Source organism: Rissa tridactyla, chromosome 8 (assembly GCF_028500815.1).
Source record: "Rissa tridactyla isolate bRisTri1 chromosome 8, bRisTri1.patW.cur.20221130, whole genome shotgun sequence".
In the NCBI taxonomy this organism is placed as follows: Eukaryota; Metazoa; Chordata; class Aves; order Charadriiformes; family Laridae; genus Rissa; species Rissa tridactyla.
Genome location: NC_071473.1, coordinates 36,799,773 through 36,816,669, shown reverse-complemented (window position 1 = coordinate 36,816,669; position 16,897 = coordinate 36,799,773). Strand labels below are relative to the sequence as shown.

Genomic DNA, 16,897 nt, shown 5'->3' with positions numbered 1-16,897 from the left:
GTTTTGTCTTCCCAAGTAACCATTACACATGATGGAGCCCTGCTTTCCTGGAGATGGCTGAACGCCTGCCTGCTAGTGGGAAGCAGTGAATTAATTTCTGGTTTTGCTTGTGTGCGCAGCGTTTGTTCTACCTATTAAACTGCCTCTATCTCAACCCATGAGTTTTTCCTCACTTTTACTCTTCCGATTCTCTCCCCAATTACGGTGGAGGGGAGGGAGTGAGCAAGCAGTTGCATGGTTCTAGCTGCTGGCTGGGGTTAAATGACAATTGTATATATGGTTTTCAAGCCAGTTATAAAGCATTCATGGACCCAGTCCCCTGCTCGCTTCAAAAAAGCAAATAGCATTCTAATATCTGAAGAATAAATTAAACTGACTCAGTCAATGACATATGCAGGAGAGGTAGCTGGTGAATCAGCCTGTTATCATGCTTCCTGACAAGCTAAAATCCTAATTTAGGGCTCAAACATGGTTTCACTATAAGGTTCAGCCACATTTTTTGCACTAACCAATTTCTGCTGAAGTCTGAAGAAAAAGCCCTGATTTACTCTCATATTTGTGATTTTTCTTGTAATAGCACCTAACAATTGTCAGGAATACCCTAGTTAGGATTCACCAGCTTCCATTTCACTTGATATTCACTAGCTCTCTAAGCCTTTCTGATATAAAGAATAAAGCAGTCTAACATTTTATATTGTGTAAAAGTTAAGCGATCAGAAAGCTTTCTGTAGTATCATTTAGTAAATACAAGTTCTTTAAAAGTCATCTTCAGACTCTAACAGGGTGGGGTTTTGATGGTCCTAAAGCATCTAAAAGGAAGCTTGAAGCTCCAAGTTCACACACACAACATAGCAATCTAGTACATAAGGTGTTTTAATGAGGTACTTCATTAGAAATGCTGTAGTGATCCACTAGAGGTTGAAACCATTGCTCAAAGTCATGTTAATAGCATTTCAACCATTGACCAAATTGCACTGAATTCTGTTTATTTCCAAGAACGATTCCAGGTTTCTAATTACCTCTGAAGTCCAGTGAGATGTACAATCTATTAAGCATTGCCCTGTCCATCTAAAAGTTATCCTCTATCAAACAAGTTTCCTATCTGATACCGGTATGTGACAACCTTCAGAATACCATAGACACGTTCTTTCAAGGGGAAAAGAACCACATATAGTGCTTTTGTACAAAAGATGGCTGAGAGCTCCTCAGAGCTACAAGAGAAAATACTGAAGGACTACAGCGAAAGCCTTTAACAGGGAAAATTCCTTTGTTTCTTTGTTGTCTTAGACCTCGCTTTGGAAAACGTCTTTCTATTGGAGGCTCGGCATGCCAAGTTACACACACATATACTTGGAGGACAAAAAAAAAAAAAAAGGCTAAAAAAAAGAAAAGGAAGAATCAGATTTATCAGCTAAAATAAAGAACAACTCCTGCAAAGTCAGTTTGTTTATGAACTAGATTGGAAGATTTTTTTCTTTTTCAATAAAATGGAACTCAAATCGTTTCACTGAAGTTCAAGTAAGTATTATCAGGCATTTACCAAAAAGTAACACACACTGAAGGACACACATGTTTATCATTAAAGTTCCTTCCTACCAATTTTACTTTCCTATTCCTTCCCTAAAGCCTAGCTTCCTTAATGTTGCTTTTAGCCAGCTTCCTCCTGGAAAGAAGCCAGGACTAGCATCTAAAATACATTAGAAAAAAATAAACAAACAAAAGTATATAAATGCAGTTAAATTTACTAAAAGCCTTAGGTCTATATTTTGGAAGTGAGAAACAACTAAGTCGTATTTTTAAATGTTCACTGAGCCTTAATTAAAATCAATGTCTTTAACACAACTCTTCATTAAAAACGTATAAATTTGCAAGGAGTTAAATTGGTAAGTTTAAAAGGATCCAGTATATGACAACATAAAAACATACCATTTCATACAACATTTGCGTTACGTACTGGTAGCCCAAGTATCTTCTGGGTGTAATTCTCCTTTTTTATAGGGATTAGATAAACTCATGCCACAATCTACAGGCTAGAACCAAAATGCTTATCTCCTGTTTACCAAGTTGCACGTGGTTCCCTTTCCAGAGAGTTATATGAAAAGAGACTTGATGGAGAAACAGAAGACCATAATCACGGCCTTATGGAATATGGTAACACTTGAAACTTTATTACTTACTAGAATTTTAACAAATCAGGGGACAGAGGTTGGTGATACCCTGCCTTCAGGACATTACTCTTCTTTCCTTTAAACGATCAGCTAAAAGGTCAACTTTCTATCACTTACACTCAAATGCAAAAGAGTAAACCAGTTTCTAAATGACTGACTGATAACCAGCTTTACTTGTGAGCTATGAATTCAATACAGCCCACAGACGCTGACAGAGAACAAGAAATAAAAAGTTTTAAAAGTGAGAAGTATAACCAATTTAGTAATTTCCACATAGGAAAGTTGTCTAAATCTGCTACATTTACTGAATAGCTTAGACACAGGTGCATACTTCAACAGTCAATTCTTTTAACATAGTCCACACCAGCACCTGTGGTCTTGCAGTAATATTTAATTTTACCCACCAATTTACTTAGTATATCCACAAGCACTTACAGTGTAAGTTGAAGTAAGTACATTTTTGTGGCTATAGAAGGGTCTTCCTCCATGCTACTGAAGTCTGTAACAGTGCTCCTACAGCCTTTTCTGAGCACAGCACTTAGAAAAAGCTAATTTTCCTCAGCTATTGACTAAAGAAAAGGGAGAGGCTCTTCAGAGAAATTACATAACTACTCAAATGAAATCAGTTATTTTCCAATTATTTGGCTACTGAGTTTTACACTTTCATTTGGAAAGAAGGGCCTATTGACTTCTTTCAAAAAGGCCCACTAGTGGAAAAATGCAAGGAAGATCAATGAAACACAGGCAATTTTTAGTGCCAGTCTGACACCAAAAAGATTATGTAAGAATCCCAAGCCCATTCTATCATGGTCTGCAAGTGTCTTATTACGGAATTCAAACTTGCCTTTGTCATTTTGTCTTTGGAAAGACCAATCACAATTCTTTTTCCAAAGGGCTGAGAAATACTAAAGCTTCAGCCAAACCCATAAAGTTCCACCACCTACACGTTCCAAGGCGGAAGCAGGGGGGAATCACTTTGCTTAATGAATATTGGGTTTTAGCTCTGCTGTTTCAGAGAGCATGGAACTGGAATTTCTTTTTACTATGCCTGAAGGTAGTTCACTGTTTGAACTATACACAATCAAGAAGAACACCTGAAAAACGAGAGATGTAAAACTAACTTCTTCTATACAATGTCACTCTATATAGTGGTGTGGGCAGTACATGTCCAAAACGTTAGATTTTGGGTAGCTACTAGTTTTTAACACTCATTTTAAGCCACATTTGATAGTTCTACCCTTCTATAACAAAAGTAACAGTAAGCTTTTCTCCTAACATCCTCTTAGTTAGAAGTGCATGGTCAACTTGTGGCAACAACAATCTACTACTAAAAGACTGGCCCCATCCGCCAGTCTGATGAAACCAAAGAAAAAATACATAGTTAATACAGTGTAAGATACTGGTGAGTCAGAATTCAGTATCATCACAACGTAATTTACTTTTTTAATTTAAAAAAGGATCAAGAACATGTTATGGTGTCATCAAGCAGGTATTTAATGCTATGCTAAGAATCACTAAGATTTCGTCCTGACAATAGGGCATAAGAAAACTCAGGAGTTTGAGAAGTTCAATAGCTTACCAAGTAGCAGAACACATTATAAGAACTTATTACCAAAACATAAGTTTGGGTTGGTTCGTTTGTTTTTTTTAAAGGATTCAACTATGGAAGTAAAAATAAATCAGAAGTTACTTAGAAAACAATACAGATCAGACAAGATGACAGATTTTGGTAACAAAAACCACGAGAGACCGGTAAAATTTGTTCAGACAGAAGAAAATAAAGGTATTTGGTGGTGGCTTTTAGCTGCTTCCCAAGTTGGAAAATAGTACAAAAAGGTTATGTGTCCACAGTCATTCTATCACAACACCTTACTTTTTGTCCAGAATAAAGCCCAACCCTCATATTGTACTTCAACCCCAAATATACAATAACTGCCTCCCTGTGACTCAGAAGGATTACTTTTACACACAATTAGCAAACAAAGTTGCCAGTTACACAGCCTGAAATAACAGGACGACCACAGCGTGATCCCTGTCAGCACAACCAAAAGGAGATCCCATTCCTCGTTGCCTGAATCCTACAGCAGGCTCCACAATCCCTAGGCTCTCCCCAAAATACCACTTCTTCACGGCTAACTGAATAGTTTCCAGAAGTCACAGGAAGGTAAACAACATTAAGAGTAATTAAAGAAAAGCTATGATTCACTAAATCGCATCTACCACTACCTTGTGAGAATATAGTTTTCTGTGTACGTGCATACAGCAAAAACACATCACAACTGCAAATAAAACGAGCAAAGCAGGACAAGAACACCTGCACCACTAATAAGCTACCATCCATTTATTCCAACCACCACTTGCTGGAGAAGGAAAGGAAACACCTCAACTACAGACGCTTAAGCAGACAAGACTACAATGAAAGCAAGGCAGTATTCCCAATTTAAAGGAATAAAAAACTTGCCAACAGATGATGTTGGTTGTTACAAATACAGAAGACGCATGGCTTTAATTCAGCATGCTATCTACAAACTTAAGTGACATATTCAAGAGCTTCAGAAAGCATATCTAACAACTCAAAATTACATACTCCTAGAATATTTATTATTTGCCTTTTTAATTATAACTATTTTAACAGGGTCTTGGAAAAAGAGTGAATCAAGGCAATTATAGGTTGTTTGAGAAAACAGCATTCATAAAGTGAGGATTTGTTTTCTTTATTGTTCCTCTTCTCAAGCTACCAGAAAAGATTTTTCTTTTAAACTATGCATTTGACACTTAAAACAATACCTAAAGTATTAAATCCTACCAGGTCTCCTCCTTAAGCATTAGAAATATATTTTTTTTCCTTCTACAAGTTCAGAAAACAAACCAGGAGGAGTAAGAAAATGTAAACATAATGTTAAGTATGCATACCCCAACTTAGCTGCTTTCCCCCCTTCTAAATCATGACATTGGAACCTTGAATTAGCAAGGTAAACAATTTTATTTTTGAAAATTCACTGAGAAAGGACTACTCTTCCAGTTTTTATTACTTTTCCATTTCTTGCTCTTATCAATCCTACCCAGAGAACAAACTGACAGTTTGTCAGGCAAGGCACTGCCCCCACCCCTTCTCTTGTAAATTTCAAAACACTTTTCTCCCATCTCTTCCTTTCTATGAACCCCATTTCAACCATTCCACTCTCCAGCCATCTCCCTGCTTACTTGTTCAAAAACAATAACACAAGTCCACAGAAGACAAACATATGGAGAGCAATACAAAAAAACAAAAACCAAAAATTCCAAGCCACCAGGCTATAGCTCAGGAAATCCCTAAACCTCAGCCTGTGGGAGGTTAGGAAGAAATACCGGGAGGAAGTCAGGCTGTTCTGCTGAAGCTTTCTTCCCCAAACATCTGCTGCTCTCAGAGGTACTGCTGAACTGGACAGACATTCAGTGACAGTCACTACAGCTGCGCTCATCCCAGTTTATCAAATTCAGGCAGTGCTGATTCATAATGCTGATTCCTCTTGATCATGCCCCTCTTTTTCACTGGCCATCTCTATTTTTTCTCCTAATTCTTACTTGAAAAACAATTCATATCTATGTATTTTAAAATAAGCCTTAAATCCTTGTAAGTGTAAATATAGAGCTGTACAATCATGAGCAAAGCAGAAACTCCACACTGAAAGAAGGGAAGGGAAATAAACAGGCACATTTATGCAAAGCACTTTTTAATACCGTCTACCAGGAAAAAAAAAGATCCAGTTACCTCCTCCTTTAGGCACATGAAGTAAAACAAATAAAAAAAAAAAGGAAAAGAGTTTTGAATTTTTTGACAAATATTTTTGGAGAGAAGTAAAACATATTGAATATTGTCAGATCTTCCCTGTACGAAGCTGACTCCTCTCTACATCTCTTGTATGCTATCTTTAACAAAAAAAAAAAAAATTGTCCCAGGGTGACGTGAAACACTGTTTTGATACAGTCAGTGTTAATGCTAGCTCATACTGGAAATCCAAAGTGGTATGCCAACTTCATGTTTGCTATAAAATTGCTCAGATCAGCAATGCTGAAAATTAGCAGGAGTTACATGGAACTACAGAAAAACGACACTAGGAATTAAAGCTGGGATATATAACAAGTAGCCAGAACATTAACGTCGACTTTTTACCCTCATTATGTAAGCATGCCTATGCAGATGCGGCAGGAGGTGCCAGCAAAGGAGATCTCCGAAACACCATTTGAGAATTATCCCTCTCTGACGAACGACCGACCCATAGGTTCCTGGTTTAGCGTTACTTCCATAAAGCCGAGGAAGACATCACCCTCTGCAGACAGACCCGCTGCAGCCCCCCGGGGCCCGGAGCCCCCCGCCGCCACCCCCAGGCACTTCCATCACTGAGCTGCCAACTGCCCACCCGCGTCCCCGCCGCCTGAGGCGCTGAGGAACGCGGGCCCCGCAGCCCCCGAGCCGGCGGCAGGGCCGCACACCGCGGCCTCCCCTCACCCCCGCCCCGCCGCCGGGGAGCGGGCTTTCCTTTGCCCGGCAGCAACGTGACGCCCTCCGCTCCACCGCGGCGGCAGGGCCGCGGGTGCTGGGCGGGGGCGGCCGGCAGTGCCCGCGGGGGGGCGACGCCCCGCCGCTGCCCGGCCCGACGGGAGGGGGACGAAACGAGCGCGGCCGGGGTCGCCGCGCCCCACCTAGGCCCGGCCGCGCACTGCCCCCGGCCCCCCCTCAGCGGCGGTGGCGCGGGCCCGGCCGCGCCTCACCTTGGAAGCGTTGCCCGCGGCCGGGAGGTGCGAGCATCGGCGTCCCCCGCAGCGCCGCCGAGCTCCCCCCCCCTCCCCAGCGCCTCGCCGCCCTCCGCCGGCCCCGGCAGCCGGGCCACGTCCCTGCCCGCGCCGCGCGCAGGCGCACTCCGCGCGCAGCCGCCGCCGCGAGGGGCAGCTCCGCACCCGCCACCGCCTCGAGACCCGTGCGGGGGCGCGGGCGGCCGCCAGTAACGGGCCCGGTAGGTGGGGGCCGGGCCGGCCGGCGGGAGAGCCGCGGCTCACCCGGCTCCCGAGGGGGGTGCCGGGCGCGGTGTCGGACAGCCGGGCGGCGAGCCGCCCAGCCGGGACGCTTCCCTGCGCCCTCCTGGCTGGGCCCCGTGTTGTGCCGTCGCCGCCGTAGCGGTGACAAACACCCCACAGCCGCGAATAAGGCCCCACCGTGCCGCGAGCCACCCCCAGCCCGGCCCTCCCCAGCCACAGAGAAGCTGCTGCATCGCCTCGACGTAAAGCCGAGATGCATCGCATTTGCTCTACCAGGAACATGGGGGTTTGGGTTTTTTTTTTTGCCTGCCTATGAATTTCCCTAATGCCATCTGTGTTTGGGAGTAGCCCATAACAAGCAGCTGGACAGGCCTTTCCTCGCCAGCATTTTTTGGATACATTTCGGCCAGACACAGATGAGGTCACACAGACAAGCTGAGACTGCGCCCTGAAGGGCTCCCCATCGCACCATCAGCCCATCTGCCATCAAGCGTCTGCAATGGGGAATAGGGACTCCTCTACAAAACCATTCAGAACTTCTCATTTGTAAGGATTCTAAGAAAAGCTTGATTTAAAAAAAATATATCCAACACTACCAGGACACATATGCTATTCTATGTACTGCTTTACAGACAAACATGCAAAGAATATCCTCTTAAAAACAAGTAAGCAGCAATAGGCTATAGGTAGGCCTCCAGCATAACATTTTTTTGCTTCACTAAGGCTATTGACTGTTACAAACAGCAGCAGAAAAAGCACAGTTGCTACAGATGACTGCGTAGGTCACTCCAGTCCCAACCAGCAGCCTCATCACCCTGGGTCCTCCCCAGACAAAGTGGGAGACGGGCCTCTCTCACAGGAGCGGTTTCACCAGCCTAAGAGCTGTTTTCCAAATACAAGACACTGCTCTAAGAGACATCTCCCAAGCACAAGATGCTGCTCTAGAAGACCTGTGCGATGCCTTGCTCATCAGAAAATACACAAGCAAAACCACCATGTATAATACAACAGAAATTGGGAAATAGCCTCAAAGAAAAAAACATGGAAATATACTTTGTTTCCCACCAATAAGTGTTATCGCTAAAAAGTATTTCATTAAAGCATTAAAAATCTTAGCTTTTACCTCAACAATTCCAGCACCCCTGTGAATAGCAGTCACCCTTTTAACAAACATTGTTGCTAAAGAAGAAAGGGGAGATTTGCCCTGAATTTGTAAGTGATCCCGGGGTGGGGCTGATAAGCTCAGCTGGAGCCTCCCCGTTTTGCAGAGTGACAACAAGCAAGAAAGCAGGTGGAGGTGCGATGGGATAACGGGCTGATTTGGACTTGGGTACAATCAATACGGCTTCACCAAGGGCAAATCATGCCTGACAAACCCGGAGGCCTTCTATGAGAAGGTCACAACATCAATAGACAAGGGGAGAGCAACTGACATCATTTACCTGGACCTGAGCAAAGCCTTTGACACTGTCCTGCATGACATCCTGGTCTCCAGGCTGATAAAATATGGGTTTGATGGACTGACAATTCAGTGGATAAAGAACTGGCTTGATGGCCGCACCCAAAGAGTGGCTGTCAATGGGTCCATGTCCAAGTAGAGGCCAGTGACAAGTGGAGTCCCTCAAGGATCAGTACTGGGACCAGTCTTGTTTAACATCTTCATCAGTGACATGGACAGTGGCATAGAGCGCACCCTCAGCAAGTTTGCCAACAACACCAAGCTGTGTGGGGCGGCTGACACGCTGGAGGGAAGGGATGCCCACCTACTAGAAACTATTATTTAAGAACAGCATTCGATTGGGTTTTGGTTGGCTTAATGTTTCAATTATTTGCTGTTCAATCCACCATGAGAATTTTCCCTAGAAAATGAAAGGGGCTAAAATCCTATAACATTTCCATAATTGGTGATTTTTAAGACCAAAACTATAGATTTTTCTGCTGTAAGAATCCCTTTGCTGTGATCTACCCCTCGCTAACAACCGCTTAGGCAGTTAATGAAGGAAGAGGGGGAAGCGACGACACGCGTAACGCTTGGGCGTTAGACGAACGCGGCCTGTGTCGCTCCGCCGGGCCGCCAGGGGGCAGCAGGGCGGGCGGCGGCGACAGTCTGTCCGGCGGCGCCCCGCCTCGCCGGCCAGGCGAGGAACTGCGGCTGCGCAGTGGGCGCGGCCTTTTCCCCCCTGCTGCCGAGCGCAGTCGTTGTGCGGAGCGGGCCCCGGCCTAGGCCTAGACCGGACAGTACCTGGCACGATGGTCAGTACCGGCACCCGCGGGACCTGCCCGGCGGGGGGAGGCTCTGCCCGACGCTCCGCGCCCGCCGCGCTGCTCTGTCCGCCCGGATGGAGCCCGATTGGCGCCGGCCCGTGGCCGGCAGCGGCGGCTCCAGCGTGGCAATGGCTGCCATTAGCGCCGGGGCCGCGCCGCTGGGTGGTTCGGGACGGCTCGGCGGTGGCCCCAGCGGGGCCCGACGTGTCCCCGCTACTGTCGGTGCTGCTGCCCTGGGCCATGGCCTACCGGGCCGGTGCGGCGGCGGGCTGGGCCGGGGCCGGGCCGCAGACGCGTGGCGGCGGGAGCGGGTGTGAGAGCCCCTTGTGCTCGCTGGCGGGGCAGGGAGGGCGGGGGACCGACGGGCCGCCCGCCGTTTTGCGGCGGGGCTGCGCCTCGTAAAGGCTGGCGGGTGTCGGTGGGCGCCGGCGTCGGCGCTGAGCGGCGGCGGCTGCGGGAGAGGCCGGCCCCGGGGCGGAACTCGCCGGAGAGATGACTGGCCGCGGGGGAGCGAGTGGACATGAGCACGGTCACTGCTGCGGTCTGTGCAAACAGGCGGTCAAAGCAGACAAATAGAAGAAATAAAACTTACGGTTTTCTCCTAAAACTGTGTAAAGTTCTGGAGAGAAGAGTGCATTAGTTCCTGTCGGAAGGATGGAGATGCTGGGGTCTGGGTGGGGCCTTTTTTTCCATTTTATTATGCATTTTTTTTAAATCTAAATGCATAAGTTTAAACCTGTTATTTTATTCCTGACTTCACCGCGGTTTTATTTATAGCAGGTGTAATATAGTTAGAATGGTCTTGGCTTACATGGTTATATGTTAATAACACCTAGTTGTACTTCTTATTCAAGGGGTTTGTGAAAGTTGTCAAGAATAAGGCGTACTTCAAGAGATATCAAGTGAAATTCAGGAGAAGGAGAGGTACAGTTAAATTTCCTGAAACATACAACTAAATGTCATTGGTGAATATTCCTACTTCTTTCCACGTGTGTTTTCCACACTATAACTGTTGTTTTTCAGAGGGAAAAACTGATTACTATGCTCGCAAGCGTCTGGTAATTCAAGATAAAAACAAGTACAACACCCCTAAATACAGGATGATTGTGCGTGTTACCAACAGAGACATCATTTGCCAGGTAGGGTCTGTGGTGTTTCCTATTTACTTCCCAGTCTTCGCAGAGTAAAATGAACAGAAAGGGGGATAGTTGAAGCAGCTCGGCTTTTTTAGGCTCGATCTGAGCAGGTTTTATATTCTAAAATAGTTTCTTAGAGGAGAACAATCTTTAACGTTGACACAACTTCAGTAATAAACTGTATTTGTGATAAAAAATAAGTTCTAGTGGTGTTAACGTTCTTCAGCAAGGTCCTTCATAAAATAAGATTGTACTGTTTTAATTATGCTGAGATAAATAGATTTTAGGGACAGGGAAGATTTCTGCTGTATTTAAAATGCTTTGAAAAGAGGGCCTTTTTTGCTTGACAGAAGACAAGCAGGTTGACAGGTCATGTAGTCAACTTTGATTATTGCACAGTATCTAAAGGTGCCTTTCTCTTTTGAGAGTTTTCTTTTCGATGATGATGAGTGGATCATACGCAGCAGGTAGGCCTCATGATGGCTTTCCTGTGAGATTAAAGGAGACTGGCAAATATGAACAGTAGGCATTTTTTCATGCTTACTAAGTATGCAGTTGTGTGTTGCATCATATGCAGCTTCACTGTGGTTCACTTTCTTATTTCATTTTCTGAATGTTTTGACTAATTTTGAATTAAAAACTTAAGCATGTTTTTTCTATCATAAATACATGTTGTTAAGCTCGAAAAAAGCTAGAAAAGTTTAACTGTCGTTTCTTCATAGAAAAAATTATCTGTTGAGAAGAGTGGAAAGTGCTATTTTTACAGTCAGTTCAGATGAAACCACATGACCTTGATGAGGTTATTTTATCTTTGAAGCTCAAAACAAAAATCAGTGGTGGTGGGTGCTTACATCAGACTGATAGTGCCTCTACAGCATGTAGGAATCCTGCAAAAAGGGGACAGCTTTTGGATGTAGAAAGGAGGATGTAGAAAGGGAGTCAAAAGGAGAAGGTTCTGTATGTGAAAGGAACAGTAGAAACATACCTGATGATAGTACTGCTGTCTCACAGGAGACCCCTGAGATTATGAAAATCTCAGACCCTTTAATAAAATCATTCCATAAGGTGAGTAACAATGTTATCACAAACTCTGTATCAGATGCTTTTACGTTTTTCTGAGGTGTGTTATATGAGCACTACATGCAGAAAGTGGGACAGAATCCATCCACGTCTATAATTGTTCTTTGAAAGGCTGCTTTTTTTAGGCAGTTTCCTGGTGTCTTGATGTATGTGAAGAAGTAAATAAAAGTTGTCGCTGACATACGCTTTCTCTGGCCTAATACAGATTTTAATTCTTTGTGTCTGTACCTGAGGAGTTAATTATGCCTCTAAAAAAAAGAAAAACGCAACCCATTAAGCTTGCCTGCAAAGGTTGGCAGTTTGCTGGACACTTCTGTACAGAATTCCTGTTGGCTTAAGTTGATGTCAAAGAAACAACAAATCTAGCCCAGATTTATTGTGAGAACACTAACAGTTGTTTTGTTTGTTGTCAGATTGCCTATGCCAGAATTGAAGGTGACATGATTGTCTGTGCTGCTTATGCCCATGAGCTGCCAAAGTACGGTGTGAAGGTTGGCCTGACCAATTACGCGGCAGCGTACTGTACAGGTCTGCTCTTGGCACGCAGGGTAGGTATCTGCCACATTCTCTGGAAGCTGCTGGTCTATTTTTTTTCTGGTTTCCTTACAAAAGGGAAAGCCCAATTTCTTAAGTGGCATGCTAGTATAGATGCCTAACTCCATGGTCTTCTCTAAATACTAACTTTTGCTCTTTACCATATAGATTTGACGGTCTCTTGTGACTGTCAAATCACAGTGAGAAGTATGACAGCATGCAGTTTCAGCTCCAGCAGCCTACTTTTAAGTATCAGCAATTAAGTTTGATGGAGGGAGGGAGTCAGGATAAAAATGTAAGAAATGTACCTTCAAGAGTTTGAAAACATGTAAACAGCATCCATCCATTTTCCATACGAGCTCATGAATAAGTCTTAAGTTCACTGGTATACCTGTTGGAACAAAAAGTTGAAACTTGACAGACATGCTTACCGTGGTGGTTGTTAAAAGCTTTGTTATTAGTATGGGGTGCATAATTTTAGTAAAGGAAGTTGTTAAAAACATGAAGATTTTACTGCAAATTTGTGTTTTAAAGTGGTGGTGATTCTTCATTTTGCCATTAAATGGAAAGAATTTCAGAAGTGTGCTTTTTTTTTTCCCCCCTTCTTCACAGCTTCTGAATAAATTTGGTCTTGATAAAATCTATGAAGGCCAAGTTGAAGTGACTGGTGATGAATACAATGTGGAAAGCGTGGATGGAAAGCCTGGTGCTTTCACATGCTACCTGGATGCAGGTCTTGCCAGAACTACCACTGGAAACAAAGTCTTCGGTGCTCTGAAGGGTGCAGTGGATGGTGGTCTGTCAATCCCTCATAGGTAACCTAATGTGTTTGGAATAATTCCTTTAGAATTAACCTGAGATGCTTCTGTATGTGACAGTCTACTCATACTGTCACTTTATGTTGAAATAATCTTGTTATGACCTGGTAATGATTATGTAGCCTCGGTTGTGGGGTGGAGGATTTTTTGCTTCGTTTGTTTGTTGTTTTTTAATCCAGGAGTGCAATTCTGATGGGGCTGCTGGGAATCTTGCAACTATCAAGAGTTGCTATTAAATGTTTAGAAACTAAAGAGCCATCTTGTTGCTTTTACTTGAAATCATCAATTAGTATTCTGTTGTTTTACATCTTTAGCAAATTGTGTATGTGTTAATTTTACTGTGAAAAGCTGTACGTACCAGGTACAAAACCGTTGACATTTACTACAACTGTCAATACAATAGTAGGTCTGAGCAGTCCACCTGCACTTAAAATTTCCACACGGAAGTTTTGAGAATTCCTGTCATAGGCTACAAATGGCTGAATCAAGATTTTTGGCAGAGTTATCTAATACTGGTATTATGGTTCACTGCTGCTTTTTGCTAGCAGTAGCGGGGGGGCGGAAATCTGAGATCTGTTTGGTATTTTCCTACCCTCTTCCATGCTGTCCTAGTCATTTTTGACTAATTGTCCAGTTTTTCTGACTTGGCTGCTACATGATGATACTCCCAATGACTGAACACTCTGTAGTTGGTCCATGGTGTGTATATGATGAACTGCAGTGTTTCAAGACGGGACTGATGGCAGCTGAGATGAACTTAACTTCTATTTCTTAATGTTCTGTACCCCTTAATAATGTTCTGTGCCTCTTAATTTTTAGAGGGTCCTGTCCCTCAGTTGTCTGTAGGAAAATGTGATGTATCAATCACTTCTTTGTGGAATCTAACCTCTGAATTAGAGGATTTGGCAATATGTCTTAACCTGACTGTAACTGCTGTTTCACAGTACCAAACGTTTCCCTGGTTATGACTCGGAAAGTAAAGAATTCAATGCAGAAGTTCACCGCAAGCATATCATGGGCCAAAATGTTGCAGATTATATGCGTTACCTGATGGAGGAGGATGAAGATGCTTACAAAAAACAGTTCTCCCAATATATAAAGAACAATGTAACACCTGATGGGGTAAGATTTATCTGGCTGGTTCTTCTCTTCTGCATTAATAGAGATGATGACAAGTTTTGTGTAGGGCCTTCTCTAGTAATGCAGGTAAGCTTGATATGTAAAATAATGTGATTCATGTTTTATGTTACCCATGCAAAGGAAATATTTTTTTCCTTCATTAAGTGCTTTGTAGTGTATTGTAGATCTTCTGAGATAGAGATCTTTTTTTCCCCTTTTTAAATCTAAGCTTACAGGACTGCATTCTAAGATAGACCACCTTTTTTTTTTTTTTTTTTCTGATACAGAAATTAACTTGAAGTTTCTATACATGCTACTCACTCATTCCTAATCCTGCACCACAGCTTGTCATTTCTGAAGCTGTGGTGGTTGCAACTGTGAGAAAGAGCTCTAGGTCAAATCTGCCTTATGATTTGTGTGACCCTGTAGGTAGTTCTAGGTCCCAGGTGAATACGGAATAGCCCAAGCTAGCTCTGTTGTAGAAGGCAGCGTCTCATGGAACTAGAGAGTGTGTAATACATCTTATTTTAGTACTACTTTAAATTTTAGAATATTTCGTACAAAACACTGGAAGACATGTAAGATTACCAAGATGCTTCTTTCAAGTGTAACTTAGTTTTTACTAAAAAATAAGTAATGTTGTATCGTAAATACCAACTTCATTTATGTTACTAAATAAAAATATTTATAGCTTGTATTGCAATGAAGTGGGTCCAGGACTTAAGTCAATAGCTAGATAGTTGTTCTTTGTACCTCTAGAAGATTTGTCACAGCTGGAGTCTATTGGCTTTAATTAACCACCAGCAAAGGTATTCTTAAAACTGGTGCCATTATGGAGTCATAGTTCTCTTTAGGACATAGCAGCAGAGAGATAGGGATCCTCTGGTACCTTCTGCTATTGATCTATGTAGCTGAACAGATCACTTCCATTTTCCTGTCTTGCATGTTAAAAGAATAGTCACTCAAGTACAATGATGCGCTATATGAGCCATCAGAAATTGCTGTTTGGGTGTAGCCTCTGCTAATGTATTTCTGCATCCTTAGGGATGATGCAGGGACTGTCAGGGTTCTTGCAAGATTTGTTAATCTGTAGCTGCTTTCACAGCAACTTCTACTCTCTCCCTCTTAATAAGCAGCTTTGTAATGGGTACTACGGTAGGGTCTGGAAAGTGGTAAGATTACATGTCTGATGACAGTTGTTGTGGAGTAATTTTGGTTTAATAAGTAAACATGAAGTATTTTATTCTAGGCAGAAGTAGAGTAACTTTCTAGACTGTCTTTTAATTTAAATGTAGGGAAGCTATGGCACTGAAAGTAGTCTTCAGAGGAAAACGTATTTCAACTGCAAGATGCTAGCCTGTATTTATGAAACTTGTAAATAGTCTGTAGTTACTCTATGTCCTTGGTTCCCTAACTGCAAAGTAAGGATAAAAATACTTCCTCCCTTCTGTGTCTAAATTGTGGGTTTGGATATTTAAATTATATTGCAGTGATAGTAGGAATTTCAGTATGCTGCAGCAGTGATCTTCTGTTTGGAGGAAGCGTTTTAAAAGCAACCACACAAAATTACAAGCTGTATTGTGATGAAACCTGTTTCTAGTGCACGTTTGGTAAGGGTATCTTGGATTTTTGATGTGATCCCACAACTGGACCACTATGGAGAACTTAACCTTTTTTCTTTTTAAGATGGAAGAAATGTACAAAAAAGCCCATGCTGCTATACGGGATAATCCAGTCCATGAAAAGAAACCCAAGAGAGAGGTCAAGAAAAAGAGGTAAAATTTCTATCCTCTTTAACATGAGCGTGACTTCTCTGTTGAAGATATTTTAGTTACATTAAAACAAGTAATGCAGTTCATGTTGCAGTTGTGTCAGAACTGTGTCAGATTAACATGCAAATATTTCTGCATAACTTTGTCAGGAGTTAAGATTAGCAGTAGAAATTTAAAATTTAAGAGCCCTCAACTATGTTAAAAATATTTAAAAGTGGAGCATACTTGTGGCCTGAGTAGCTGGAACTCTTAAAGTGTGTGTGTGTGTGTTCAGGTCTTAGTGTTTTCAGTGTCAAAGCTGCTTCTCTTCAGGAGGGGGTAGGCTGACTAATTTGTCAGTACTAAACTATTTTGATTTTTCGGGCGTCTGGGAGAAAAGAAATAAAGGCACAGCTATTGCATTGGGCTTGATACTCTTTATGTTCTAATCATAAGAGTGCTGAGCTTACCTCTTGAGGAATTAAACTGCTGCAGTCTAACACTGACTTTTTGTGGTGCCCTAACTACAGCCCTAAATTATTATGAGGAAATAAAGCATGTTACAGAAGTGAGAATACATTCTAGTATAGCACTCTTACTCATAGTTCTCATGCATTGCAGCTTTCTTAACCATGTTTTTGTTTATGTCTGCCTTTGTTATATCATATACTGTGCTTACATTGCAGATGGAACTGTCCCAAGATGTCCCTCGCCCAGAAGAAAGATCGTGTTGCTCAGAAGAAGGCTAGCTTTCTCAGGGCCCAGGAGCGTGCAGCTGATAGTTAAGACAACTTCCACAATTTTCTATGAAGCTTTGGAGAAAGTGGCAATAAATTTATTGAGTAAGCAACTGTGTAAGACTGGCTTATTAATATATCTTATAAAGATGCAGAAATTTTTTTTATGATTCAGATATTCTGTAGCCTTAAGGTTTTTTTTTTCCCCCTTCAAAGTACTGTATGAATTGAACTCCTTCACAGGGGAGAAGACTTCAAAACTAAGGCTGCCAC

General features: G+C 42.7%; 2 protein-coding genes and 1 non-coding gene across 4 annotated transcripts in view; 2 read left to right on the top strand and 1 right to left on the bottom strand.

Moving 5' to 3' along the window:
- The window catches only part of EVI5 (ecotropic viral integration site 5), an 81,274-nt gene extending 74,220 nt beyond the window's left edge, over nucleotides 1–7,054 (bottom strand). The window contains exon 1 of one of the 2 annotated variants that reach the window (XM_054211450.1): nucleotides 6,921–7,054. Coding sequence is in view for 1 of the 2 variants with exons in the window: in XM_054211441.1 (XP_054067416.1) it covers nucleotides 6,322–6,327 (6 nt within the window). In the remaining variant the exon portion in view is untranslated. Of the gene's footprint in view, nucleotides 1–6,321; nucleotides 6,466–6,920 lie in introns of those variants that run through there. The other variant, XM_054211441.1, reaches the window with a different exon arrangement.
- Nucleotides 7,055–9,251: 2,197 nt separating this feature from the next.
- Nucleotides 9,252–16,737, top strand: RPL5 (ribosomal protein L5). Its single transcript, XM_054211460.1, has 8 exons — nucleotides 9,252–9,437; nucleotides 10,304–10,373; nucleotides 10,473–10,588; nucleotides 12,079–12,213; nucleotides 12,812–13,014; nucleotides 13,962–14,139; nucleotides 15,823–15,911; nucleotides 16,574–16,737. The coding sequence occupies exons 1-8, from the start codon at nucleotides 9,435–9,437 to the stop codon at nucleotides 16,671–16,673; spliced, it is 894 nt and encodes a 297-aa protein (XP_054067435.1). The 5' UTR covers nucleotides 9,252–9,434; the 3' UTR covers nucleotides 16,674–16,737.
- LOC128914404 (small nucleolar RNA SNORD21) lies at nucleotides 13,668–13,764 on the top strand. The gene has a single exon (XR_008468275.1). It is a non-coding gene; the product is annotated as a small nucleolar RNA SNORD21 (small nucleolar RNA).
- Nucleotides 16,738–16,897: the final 160 nt, after the last annotated feature.

Excerpts from the sequence above, each read along its gene's own strand:
- RPL5 (XM_054211460.1), top strand. Across the intron at positions 10,589-12,078 it reads ACAGAGACATCATTTGCCAG|ATTGCCTATGCCAGAATTGA; the intron begins GTAGGGTCTGTG and ends GTTTGTTGTCAG. Across the intron at positions 15,912-16,573 it reads AGAGAGGTCAAGAAAAAGAG|ATGGAACTGTCCCAAGATGT; the intron begins GTAAAATTTCTA and ends CTTACATTGCAG.